This window comes from Erythranthe guttata, chromosome 14, assembly GCF_056151865.1.
Source record: "Erythranthe guttata isolate IM_541 chromosome 14, IM_541, whole genome shotgun sequence".
Classification (NCBI taxonomy): Eukaryota; Viridiplantae; Streptophyta; class Magnoliopsida; order Lamiales; family Phrymaceae; genus Erythranthe; species Erythranthe guttata.
The window spans coordinates 21,703,231-21,717,210 of NC_142546.1; the positions used below are offsets into that span (position 1 = coordinate 21,703,231).

Consider the following 13,980-nt stretch of genomic DNA (forward strand, 5'->3'; position numbering starts at 1 on the left):
ACCGGTTTAAGGACCAAAATTAAAATATGGCATATAATGTAGGGACCAAAACTGTAATTATTCCAAGTTTATTATAAGTAATATAATAAATTAAATGCTTCTTAAATCGTAAATGGTAAAATTTGATCGATTTATTGATATTTAAGATTTATTTTAACATTTGAATCAACTTATGTATGAATAAATTGAATCATAAGATTTGAATCGTAAATCATAAGATTTTAGCTTGGTATTGCGAATTCTCGTAAATAAGTCACACGCGATTATGGTTGAAGGGGAGTTGAAGCATGCTACGTTGGTGGCGGATTTCAAATATTGCAAGAGAGAGATCCAGTTTGGGGTCAAATTTGCAATTTGATTGAAGCTGGTGGGAAGATGAAGTAACTATAAGGGTGATTTTGCATTTTCAGAACTGTTTCAGCCAGGAAGGTGGATTTCTAGAAATTACAAATTGACCCCCACTGGAGGTGGGGAATATTACCAGTTTAAGGACCATACTTAAAAATGATATATAATAGGGTAAATTACAAACACCCCCCTGAGGTATGGTCAAATTACAAAAACACCCCTCTTGTTTGGATAATTACAACCACCCCCTCAACTCCTCAAATTTAGTGGAATCTTCGAGATTATATGGAATATTATCACTTTTTGTACCCGTTTTATCCCATTCAAACTCTACATTATGAAGCAAGATGATCATAATATGTGATTTTTAGCTTGTATATATCAGTTTGTGGTGCACCGGAAACTGTATTTTTACACAAAACGAGTACAAACTAGAGCACATTTCACGGAATCTAGATGTTTATGTTGAATTTGGCACCATAAGGGTGGATGTGTAAGAAAAAATCATAGTTGAGGGGGGTAGATGTAATTATCCAAACAATAGGGGTTTTTTTGTAATTTGACCATACCTCAGGGGGGTGTTTGTAATTTACCCTATATAATATAATGTCCAAAACTATAATTATACCAAGTTTATTATAAATAATATAATAAAATTAAAAGTTTTCTTAAAAATTCGTAATACCGAACTTAAAATCTTATGATTTACGCTTCAAATCTTACGATTCAATTTATTCGTACCTAAGTCGATTCAAATATTAAAAGAAATCTTAAATATCAACAAATCGATCAAATTTTACCATTTACGATTTAAGAAACATTTAATTTATTATATTATTTGTAATAAAGTTGGGATAATTACAGTTCTAGTCCCTATATTATATACCATATTTTAATTTTGGTCTTTAGACCGGTAATGCCCCCAAGTGGGGGTCAATTTGTAATTTGTGAAAATCGACCTCGTTAGCTGAAACAGTTCTGAAAATTGCAGAATTACCCCTAAAAAATAAAAAAAAATTAAAAACAATTAATAGAAAAATATATAAATTAAACAAACAGGTTTACAAAAACAAAAAATATAAATAATAATAAAAAAAATCAGCGAAAATGATAAATGCAGGACCAGAAATGCTGAATGCAGTTTGGCCGAAAATTGCATATAAGAGTAGTATAGAATTTTCGCTTCTCCAGGGGTATGTCAAATGATGACTTGTGCTTGAGTTTATCCCTGGTTTATTTGGTAGTTAGGAGTATGTAAAACAAGCCCAACTAAAATTACGTAATTTTATTATGAAAATAAAGAGTTAATTGCACAAAACCCCCTGTGTAATCTCAAATTGCCGAAAAAGTTATCATGTTAAAAATATTAGCAATGACCCCCTATATTGTGTTTTACGAAGCACACCACCCCTTACTTTAAATTTTATGGTTGACTTATATGAAAATAACGAAACTACCCCTAATAAGTATTTAATAATATTTCAGTTTTAAACAAATAAAATGTAAAATAATCAATTAATCTAAATAAATAAATAATATCACCTAAATGGGCCCAAACCATCTTGTCATCTTCTCTCCCCCTTCACTGGACGTTTCTGGCTCACTAGGAAAAGGAGTCATGTGAAGAATGGTTGGTTGACAATGGTGGGCGGTGATGTTTTTTTTTTCCTTTTTGCAGACTGGAAGAAAAAAAATGTAAGTACGACAATTTCGGTGGACGAAAATTGTGGATTCAGAAGTAACATAAGCGGTGGTGGCATTAAAAGGCGGCGGCGCGGCAGTAGCAATGGTGGATCCGGAGAGTCGGCTTCGAGTTTGGCTGGAAAAGATTATTCGAGTTTGACATTCTTCTTATTTCTCAGATACGACTTAAGTTTCAGAAATATGAAGAAAATGCTCTTAATGTTTTTGTATTTTTCTAGGTTGTGCCGAAAAAGCTTGAGGATCCGTTTTTCTTCCCTTTTGTTTTACTGGATTTGGAATACAAATGAACTTCAGGCTCAAAGTTGGGTTTGGTTGATGGTTTTTGCTGAAAACAATCACGGTGAAGAAGTTGTTGTCTTGAGGTTGAAGAGGGTTTAATTGAAAATATGGAGGACACAGTTGAAAATTTAAAAAAAATCATTTTAGTGCTTATATAAATTATGCCGTATTTAGGTATTTTCTGGTCAAGAAAAGAAACCCCAGTCGCATTCATGGCGAGGGCAACGCACGGTCAGCTTGCAGGGACTTTATTGACTTTGACTAATTTTCATAGGGGGTTATTTACTAATTGTTTTAGCACGAAGGGTTTTTCAGCAATTAAAAATTACACAGGGGTGGTCTTTGCAAAAAACCCGATATATGTTACAATCAATTAATTTAGCCTCACATGCTAAAATTTAACTATTTTTTTCATCCAAGGGTTCATCTAAATTCAATTAAATATTATTAATTAACTGTTTTTTTTTAGATTTTGTTAGTTCTGAGTTTATTTAGTGATAGAAGTTTAAGTATAATATTCTTTTTTAATTAATATTATATAGTAAATAAAAAATAGCATGTAAATGTAAAGGGATAATTAGTGAGAACCCCCACCACATTAGGATATATTAGGATGGATCCACACCCTTTTTCAATATTAGTGAGACCCCCCTTCATGATTTATTTAAATTAATATTAATATAATTATCAAGTGTTATACCTATATTACCCTTAATTGTCAGATGTTATAATCACAAACCCTAGTCTCAACTTTTATATTCAACCGTCGTTCTATTAATCTTTCATTTTTTTCTCTTCTTTCTGGGACTGGAAATTCATGGTGATGGAGGCGACGATGAAGGCGGCGACGAAGGCGACAACACATCTCGATAATGACGAGGAAAGACCCTGCAACCGTTGTTCTAAAATCTGCGGCCTAGTTAAAACCGATTCAAGCGTCTCGTCGTCGATGACGGCAGCCAATGAGTGGATGCCCGACTTCCACTCTCCCCTCCCACCACGACACTGTCCCCGCCTTCTCCCCAAGTGGTGCTTACAGCCCCTGTAGGTTCCTATGACAGGGGGTGGTACTCTGGTACTAGTTTTTTTTTTAATTCAAATTCAATGTTATTTTCTTTTTCCAATTTTTTCAGTGTTGAATTTAGACACACTTGTATTCGTCATTCCGACAAACCCGATGATGAAAAACGCTTCGCGACCAAGTTCGCATCTGGTGCCGTTCAATTCAAGCAAAAAGTTTATATTTTTTTTCTTGTTTATTGTGATTTTCTTTATATCATTTTTGCTATGATGTTTTTCAATTCTGTTTATACTTGTTTCCGTTACTTTGTAGTTGATTTTGGGTTTTGTTATTTTTATTTTTTTGTAATAATTGTTGAGAACTTTACAGTAGTTTTTGATAGTTTTATAATTGTTTTCGATATTCTGTGTTGATTTACACAATTTATAGTTGTTTACCATTTCTTTTATAGCTGATTTCGTTCATTTGTAGTTGTTTTTAATTTTTTTTTTTAATTTGTTATTTGTAAATCACTGTGTTTTATGTAGTTGTTTTATAGTTTTCTAATAGTTGATTATGGCGAAAAACGAACAGTTGAAAAAAATAGTTATTTTCTAATAGTTGTTTTACAATTTATAGTTGTTTTTTGTTAAAAAAAATGGCAAAAAAATAGTTGTTTTCTTGAAAAAATGGCAAAAATAACTTAAAATTGAAATTAAGAAAAATGAAATATAGAAATCAAAATTATAGTCAATCTCGGAAATATTATAGTTGGTTTCAGAATCTTTATAGTTGATTCTGAACAAAAAACGGAAATTAATTTTTTTTTAAATTAAAGTATTTTTTTAAAATAAAAAATTAAAAGAAATTTTTTTAAGCTATTATTGTTAGTTTTTAACTAAAATAATTAAAAAAAAGAAAATTTATTTAAATTATATATTAAAAAAAATTAGAGTTTGCAGATGGGGGTTTATGGAAAGATTTGGTGGATATAATCACACACGATTGTAGGGATCTCAAATTTCTGAATTTTGTGTATGTGTCTTCCAGAAGGCTATTTTCGGGAATCATTAAAATAGTGGGTTTTCCACTAATATTGAAAATAAATATGGTTGGATCCCCCTTATTAAAAAAACACTAGAAGGAGTTATGGCTAATAGTCCCAAAAGTAAAAGTAAACTGAGAAAAGGAGAATTTAAAATAAAAATAATAATGTTGTAAATTGGTAAGTCGGCGAAGTGTCATAGTATAGATGAATCTCGGGATAATTACACTTTTGGTCCCTCATATTTGGCACTTTTGGTCCCCTTGTTTCAAAGTGAACAAAGTTCACCTCCAAGTTTCAATTTTGAACACTTTTGGTCCCCGCCGTTACATGTCCGTTAGCAAGTAACGGAAAACACTATTTTGGGGCGAAAATTAAATTTTTATTTTTTTTTGGGGCTGGAAAATAATTAGAAATTTAAAATAGACTACTTATAATTAAACTTTTAATAATATTAAGTATAATGAAATTTATTTAATTAATTTCTTTTTTTATTATTAAAAAATAATCATAAGTAGTACAATGAAAACTAATACTAAGTATAATGCACAATAATTTATTTAGTTAATTTCTTTTTTATTATTAAAAAAATAACTATAAGTAGTATAATTATAATAATATTAAGTATAATTATACATGACTTGCTCAGCTAATTTCTTTTTTTTTTATATATAATTAATATAATTAAAAATACTATTAAGTATAATTAAAAATAACTTATTTAGTTAATTTATTTTTATTATTAAAAAAAGAATTATAAGCAGTACAATTATAATAATATTAAGTATAAGTAAAACTAATTTGTTTAGTTAAATTATTTTTTTGCTATTAATTTTTTTATCATAAGTAGTATAATTAAAAATAATATTAAGTATGATTAAAATAATTTGTTTAGTTAATTTTTTTATTCTTAAAAAAATGATTATAAGTAGTATAATTATAATAATATTAAGTATATTAAAAAATAATTTGTTTCGTTTTTTTTTTTTTTTTATTATTAAAAATTATAAGTAGTATATTCTAAATTTATAATAATTTTCAGCCCCAAAAGATTTTAAAATTTTAATTTTCACCCCAAAATAGTGTTTTCCGTTACTTTCTAACGGATATGTAACGACGGGGACCAAAAGTGTTTAAAATTAAAACTTGGAGGTGAACTTTGTTCACTTTGGAACAAGGGCGACCAAAAGTGAAATCGGGCCAAACATGAGGGACCAAAAGTGTAATTATCTCGAATCTCCTATGTAGGTTTTAATTTCTTTTACGCCCTGTGTGTGTATGTACATATATATTGTTTTGTGATATGTTGTTTTGTGCAGATCGATGGCGCATGGTGCTTGCACCAAAAGGCGAAATCCCTCGCCCCCAGGGCCCCCATCCCTTGGCCCGACAAGAATTGATGGAGGAATGTAAATCATGGTAACTCAACCGCCCGTTAAGGTAGCGGACTCGGACCTGGTGCCCACAAGGAACTAACCCTCATTGGAGTTGAAATTCCCACACTGCGACTGTCAGGATTCGATCCTAGAACCTTGCACCAACTTACCACCTCTGGAACCAGTTGAGCTACACCCATGCAGGCGATGGCGCATGGTGCTGGTAGAGTGGGAATGGAATATCATCATCGGATGCAGATGGATAACGAACTGCTTTCAAAAATCGACGAATACACCTTGTTACCACCCGGAGTTAAAAATATAATCTTTGAGATGAGAATCAATTTCGTCGTAAAGAAGAAGAAGACAACAAGCGGTGGTGGTGACGACGACGACAACGAGCAGGGCCGGCCTGGCCCAGGGCGAGCAGGGCCCAGGCCCAGGGCCCACTTTTTAATGGGGCCCAAAAAATATATATTTTTGTTATATATTATAATTATTTTTCGTTTCTCTTCTTCCGACCCCTATTCTCTTCATCTCTTAACTCTTTAACCCCCACTTTCCACATTAAATTTTTTTGACCCAATCCATCTTGTCCTTTATCTCTCTCTATTTTGTTTTTCACCCAATCTCTTTTGTCCTCTTAGTTCTTACCATTTCTCTCTCATGTACATTGTTTTACTCTAATTTAATTTTTCTTGCACTCCTATATATTTCTCTATTGTTTGTTTCTACAGTTTAAACTTAGTTGTTTTTTCTATGATTGGTGTTTTTATTTCACAAAATTAAATTATTTTTGTTGAATTAAATTTTTTTTTTTCTAATACCCATTTTTATATAATACATCCATATCTTACACACACACATATATATAGATATATATGTACATTAAAAAAAAATCGGAATTTAGGGCCTCGATTTTAAGTCTTGCCCAGGGCCTCCAATCACCCAGGACCGGCCCTGACGACGAGATTATAGACTCGGAAAAATTGATGGTTGTAAGGTTAAAGGAGGATGAAGACGAACCATACGCCCTTCTCTATCATATTTGGTACATGCTCGATGATTACTGGATGACTGGAGATGAAATGGACCGGTTGACTCGCGATGCTGTTGATCCCCGATTACCGAGTTTGATCCCTCTTCTTTCGTTCGTGACTAGGATTCTTCCTTTTTATTTTAAACATTGATCATGCATTATGTGACATATTCATACTTTATTGTACGAAATTTGACGGCTTATGTTCTATGTTACAACAAATGAAGTTCATCTGAATATGTATTTATAATTGTCTATACGACACCAAAATTGACCGTAATACTATTCGATAAAAATCTGGTTCTCAAATATAAACACTAATTGTTGCACGTTGATGCGAAAATTCATGATTTAATAACAATCAGAGGGTACCAACTCCAGTAGCCCGATACATCGTCGTACCCATACAACGTTCCATTCCCAGAAATCATCCATCGACATGTAAAATGGCACCTGCGATAGTCTCTATCGTCATTGTACGCATCGAAATGGTACCAAATGGAGTGATCTTCACTCCACTGCACGTCGCAATAGAACAAAGTGGTGCCCCAAAAGTTGGGCGTGAAATCCCACTTCATGGCATCGCCGGGGTCCACGGTGTGGAGGCCGAGGTCGTCATCCCTCGAGCGGCAGTGGACGTTCATGCGGACCCCGTTTTTCAGCTCGTTCTTCACTTGCACGTGTACCTCTGCGCGTGTGCACGTTGCAATGAGAACAAATAGACAAACTGTGGCCATTATTTTGTTCTTGTTGGAAATTTTCATCTTCTCTGTATATATGTAAATGTTTATCTAAAAAATATAATTTGAAACAGTTTTGTGATGATGAATGAATGAATTATTTGGCAGCCATTTTTATAGTTGGAAAAACTAATAAAAAAAATTCATGTGTTCTTGGATTGGATTGGTAAATTCTTCATGTTTCTTGGATTGGTGAAAGAGAATAGGCTAGCTACCTCTCTTTTTCTTGTTTTTGTTCTAGTATTTGGTGATATATTGTAATTCAAAGTTTATGAGATGCTACATTCGATAAAAATGCATCGGGTGATTTTAAACTGCAAATCTATATAAATAAATCTATGGTTTAAAATTACCCGACGTATTTTCCCGGATGTAGCATCACAAAATTGAAAATATTAATTCACTACTAATATTACTTGAGAACCCTATTTATTTGAAAAAAGAAGTGGCATATTAAATTAGAGGGTAAATTACGAAGAAAAAAAAAACTCTCATCTTTGGGTATTTACAACCACCCCATCAACTATGAATCTTCTTATAGGTCCAACTTTATGGTGTTAAATTCACAAGTATATTCTACATTTCATGGAATATTCTCTAGTTTGCACTCGTTTTGTGAAAAAAAAAATACAATTTTCGATTTACCACAATTTTATATGTACATGACAATTGGCACATATTATTTCAAAATGTGGAGCTGAAATAGGGTAAACAAATACACTGGAGAATATTCCAAATAATCTAGAAATTTCCACTACATTAGACACCGCAAGGGCAGACGTGTAAGAAGATTCATAGTTGATGGGTGATCGTAATTAGTCAAACATAAGGGTTATTTCCGTAATTACCTCATGGGCCATCAAATGATTTGTTAAAGCTTGTTTACATTTTTCCGAAACAAAAGAAAATAAAATAAACATTTAAATTAAAATCCGACCCAATTAGAAGCTCCAGCACAATATGAGTGGCTCACAAGCCATAGGCCATTCATTGATCAAAGCCCAACAAAAGTATTTAATTTTAAATATTAAATTAAATAAATAATATTTATAACGCTTATGCATTACTCATCACAAAAAATAAAAAATAAAAATAAAAAGCGCTTTACGTAAAAAACGCGATTTAAGAGATGGAATCCCGTCCAGAAAGAAAGAGATAACTTGCGACCAAAGCACGCTTCTTTGTCAGTACTTGTTTCCTTCACTGTTACTTTACCAAAATCAAAAAAAAAAAACCAGTTCGAACTTCCATGGCGGAAAGGAGAAATGGCGAATGATATACAGTAATGGGATGGGAGCCAAGAAAAGCATTCATGCCGGCAACGGTCAGTTCTTCTACTTCTTTTCTCTCTCTCTCCTTTTTCCCCCAATTAATTTTTTTTTGTGGCTCGCGGGTGGCGAATCTATGAAACATTTCAATTTTAAAATTCGAGGGAAAATAAATAAAATTAATGCTTCCCAATTTATATTTTAACAAAATTAATATGTGTTGGTCTGTGTGTGTGTAGCCAAGGTAGACTTCAATGTTGATTTCACCCACAAACTATGTGCTGCTTTGATGCTTCATCCTTTCAGGTTTTTTTTTTCTCTTTTGTCAACTAACCTGTATGTATATATATATATATATATATATATATATATATATATATATATATATATATATATATATATATATATATATATATATATATATATATATATATATACATATTATCTAGATATATATATTTGATGAAATGCGTTTTTTACTTGTTGATTGTGTTTATGAACAATGCCCTGTTTTGGTTTGTGTGACCAGAAATGCTAGTGGAGAGAACTCACTTTCACTTATAATTGGAAGGTGAGTGTTTCTTGTGTCTTTCTATTTCTCTGTGCTTGAAGTAAGAGCGATGTTTCGAAATGGAAATTAATATCGGGGTTTGTTGTTGGATATTGTTCTTTTTCCCACCTTTTCGGCAGCCTTTGCGTTAAGCATCCGAATTTATTTGGACAAGGTGAAAAGCTTCATTTCTTGTGGGATAAAGGTCTTCGCGATTCGAATATCTTGTTTACTTATCGGAAACCGAAATCGGAGTGGCTTTTACAGCATGGCTTCACCATTCAGGTTGCTATATTTTGCAGTTACCGCAATATCAATTGTTTTTTTTCTCTTCGTCTGAGTTGCGATTCTGTGTATTTTTTAGTCATACTTGAATCGAAAATCACTCATTTATGTAAGAATAGGGGGAATAGCCTATGTTCTTGTTTTTCCTATTCTCAATTTGATTATCACTACAATGGTGCTTTGTTAAAGGAGACTCCATTCGTAAGTAAATTCTGTGTAACACTCGTTGAAAGTGGTTCAAGTGGATCACCTGCGGTAATAATTTGAACCTTAATTTTGCTACTAATTATAAATCTTGATATGAAATTACTTTTTCTGTCCAGCACACTCTTTCTCCGGAGTTGGGAATTCATGGAATCCCTGTTGACAACTTATCTCGTATAGTGAGTGGAGGTGTCAATCTCTCTCGTTTCTCTGCTTGTGTGGATTTAGTCGAGCCTGCAAATAACAATTGGAGCATTAAAACCAGTGTTAAGTTTGAGGTACATCTCGTATAATAGCTTTGTGTATAAATAAATAAACTTGTCTTTTTTCAAACACTACACTCACGGAAGAATCAAATCAGCATGTTCGTCCAGTCAATGACGATGGCCGCTCTATTAGTAGAGATCTTCACGGATTACCCGTGACTTGCAGGTACATTAATATATTAATAAATAATAATTAAGAAATAATCCATTTCCCTAATTATTCCAAGAGTGATTAGTGATTTTTTTCTTCTTTTGTTGCTTGCTTGTTCTTCAGCGGTGGCTACTATGATAGTATGGTTGTAGTCAAACAAGAATCTCGATATGCAGAGGCGAACGATCGCACTTTTTCTCAGGTAGATACATTTTTCGTTCGTCAATCTGTGTAATTAATCCAATTTGTTTCGCAAACTTTGTTTTCATCGGTTGGTTTTCCTATTCGATGTAGTTTAGTCTGCAAATAGAACAGGGAATTGCTATTCTTTCAAAGTGGCTGATCTTCAATAAGTTCAAGTTTGTTGCATCGAAGGGATTAAAGCTGGGACCCGCATTTCTTCTAACAAGGTAACTAAGTAATGCCCTTCGCGTGCTAAATTGATACACAAAACTAAAGTATAGAAAATTGGGAAAGAGTTATATGCAGAAACAATTAGGTTGCGTTTGGATTGAGGGATTTGAAATGAATAGATTTGAAAATTCCTTGTCAAATAACTCAATCCAAATAACCTCAATGGATTTGAAATCCCTCCTTACAGAAAACCGTGAACTTCTAGAGTGCTTAATATACGAGTTAAAAAATGAAGTTTGCCCTCAATAGAACTGTAAATTCAATTTGAAATGCAAGAAAGTTTTCGCCTCGTTTGATATCTCATAGCAGTATAACCTGTTATTTATTATCAATAGCATTATTTAATTTGAATTTCTGCCTTCTGGCAGCCTCACGGGAGGGTCCATCGTAGGAGATATAGCTCCTTATCAAGCCTTTACAATAGGAGGACAGGGTAGTGTACGTGGCTACGCTGAAGGTGCAGTTGGATCTGGTCGATCTTGCCTAATTGCCAACAGTGAACTCACATTCTCACTGGTACGTAATTTCGCAGTCTCGTAATAATAAGATGCTAAATTCGGAGAACTTCTTTTGACCGTATTTCCCCGAATAAAAAACTTAAAGATTTCGGCGTTCTTGATAATCCTGTATTTTTCGTAATTATTTCAGCCTTGAACTCGTTTCAATTTCTCTTCGTCGTGTTCTTTCTCACATGCTTAAAACTTATGTTTTATTTTATTTTATTTTTATCTTTTTACCTCTTGCTTCTGTGACAATTTTATTTAAATAGATTTTGTCCGTATTAAGACACTTTGCTATTTGTGATTGACATCTCTTTGCTCTGATTTGTATCAGAACCCAATGGTAGATGGTGTTGCTTTCTTGGACTGTGGATCTGATATGGGCACTGGTCGTCTTGTGCCTGGTCAGTTTTCGTTCAATGCAGGACTTCAAATATATATATAAAAAAAAAGTTATATATCGATTATTTAAAAAAAAATATATCTGATAATTAGTAAAAATGTGATGTGAACCTCGAGACATGGTTTATTTATATCGATTTCAAAGCCGAAGACTACCTTTTTTGGATATCAAGTAAAATCTACTGTTTTCCTGATCTGTTGGGGTCGTCCGTAATTACTCTTGTTAGCTAAAAATCCGACGAAACGCAAGTTCTTGCTTGAGAAAAGCAAAAATGTTTTCATTTCCAATGCAAAGTTTAAAGATAGGCAAACGTTTGCTTTTTCTTGGGGATTCGTTAGCATTTTTGTGTTCTCATTCCGATTTTTTAATTTATTTTTGATATTCAGGAAATCCTGGTCTTAGGCATGGTAAACCAGGGCATGGACTCGGTGTTGGATATGGGGTTCGATTAAAATCTCGTGTCGGATACTTTCAGGTCGATTATGCTGTGAATGCATTTCAGCAGAGAACTGTGTATATCAAGTTTAGCAACATTTCTTGATCAACTCTTTGCAATATATATATACATCCCTTTCCCATATATATAAATATGATCTGGGATTTGATTTTGACATACTATTCATAAATTATCAAGAATAGATACACATTTTGGAAATCACTGCAGATTTTGTGAATCAAATAGATACAGATTTTATTTTCGTGTTTTCTGAAAATATCGACTAAACGCTATTGTTTATAGTCAATATTATATGTATCAAATCGACCTCTCGATGATGTACCGTTTGTGTGTAAATTTAAAACTACTGTCGATTTTCTTGTTAATTTATGCAACACAGCTAGAGTAGATATTAACATCTCAACTAAACCATTTTCGACAGACAAGATAATTTGACAATCTAATTTTTAATTCACTGTCGATCCGTATAAATTATTTATAGTCGATTTATCCAAACATTGAAAAATGAAATGCTTGCATACACGAGTGATCTAATTGGTGGAGTATGCATTTTATATTTATCGTACGGTTTGCAATTTATTGCACGATGATTAACGTATGTGGGTGTAATTCGTTGGAAGGAAATAAAATTCATTCAACAACATGTGTTTGAAATTCAGAATCAGACCTAATTTAGACATGTATCAAACATGCCTCAAGTTAGACAATAATAATTAATAATGTATGTATTTATACTTTATAGTCTTTGAAATAGATTTATTATCATCTTGTGGTTTTTCTAAGTAGGTGTCTTTGTTTGGTGGATGGTTCCTCAAAATGCTGAAGTTGAAGTGATTGACCACCAACTAGGTATGACCAAATTATGAAAAAAAAACTCTTCTTGTTTGGGTAATTACAGCCATCCCCTTCCTTTTAAATATTTTTACATAAAATTTATATAATTCGGTTATTTATCGAACCAAATCGTATATTCAATTCGGTAAACGATATGAAAGTTGGCGCACTGAAATTTCGGTTCAATTACCGATTTAAAATCCCTAGATTTAATATTCATTTTGCAGTACTTCCGCCATCTTTGCGTGTCTTTTTTCCAGAAACTCTTTACAGAGTCTTCGCCGTACATGGCTGACTTTTACTCGAGAACATATTTGTTGTCTCTGATCGTTGGTTTTGTGCCTATTAGAAAGGGATAAATATAACACTTTACTGTATACAAAACATCATATTTTTAAATTTATAGCAATTATAAATATCATGTAAGATATTTGCAAGATAAAATAAACTATATAATACTTTCACTGATTGATGGGTACTTTTAATTATAAAACGTTAACAAGAGTTTCTTGTAGACGTAGTAGTTAGATAAAACCTTATTTCTGGTTTTTATTTTTTATTTTATTTTGGGGGTGGGGTGGTGTTATTAGTTATTAAATTTAATCAAAGTATCAAACCATTAAACTATTGAGGAATATTTAGTAGTATATACAGTTGGTTGGATATAGATAGACCTAGACTAATATATTGAGCTCACAAATTAAAGATGTCTAATTTATAATAGCTTAAATATCACTTTAGCCCCCAGTTGTTTGAACGTTGTGTACCTGACCCCTTATACTTTTAATATAAGCACATGTCTCCCTGTAGTTTGAACTTTGTACACATGATCTCTTATTGTATTTCATTTGGTATATAATCATGCTGATTAGGAAGAATTTGTCTTGAAAGTACAAAACAGTTATGTGATTATATTAAAATATAAGGGGTCAGTGTGGTATATTAAAAATATCAAGGGGTTATGTGTACAAATTTCAAAGTACAGAGGGAGAAAGTGCCAATTACCCTATAAAATAGTGTGTGTTAGATAATGAAAATGATTATAATTGTGATGTTTTTGACTTTTTGTATGTATTATTCTTTAGTTGAATAAAACCATCCTCTCTCTATCTATTTA

At 32.5% G+C, this 13,980-nt stretch overlaps 2 protein-coding genes across 2 annotated transcripts; one reads left to right on the plus strand and one right to left on the minus strand.

Moving 5' to 3' along the window:
* Positions 1-7,135: 7,135 nt before the first annotated feature.
* On the minus strand, positions 7,136-7,528 carry LOC105958846 (self-incompatibility protein S1). Its single transcript, XM_012982849.2, has one exon. It carries the CDS (start codon positions 7,526-7,528, stop codon positions 7,136-7,138), a length of 393 nt encoding a protein of 130 aa, XP_012838303.2.
* A 1,162-nt stretch (positions 7,529-8,690) lies between these two features.
* Positions 8,691-12,394, plus strand: LOC105959028 (Outer membrane OMP85 family protein). The gene is made up of 11 exons (XM_012983048.2): positions 8,691-8,855; positions 9,039-9,105; positions 9,329-9,370; positions 9,490-9,634; positions 9,958-10,116; positions 10,200-10,270; positions 10,379-10,457; positions 10,550-10,665; positions 11,038-11,185; positions 11,504-11,573; positions 11,959-12,394. The coding sequence occupies exons 1-11, from the start codon at positions 8,804-8,806 to the stop codon at positions 12,111-12,113; spliced, it is 1,104 nt and encodes a 367-aa protein (XP_012838502.2). The 5' UTR covers positions 8,691-8,803; the 3' UTR covers positions 12,114-12,394.
* The last annotated feature ends 1,586 nt before the right edge of the window (positions 12,395-13,980 follow it).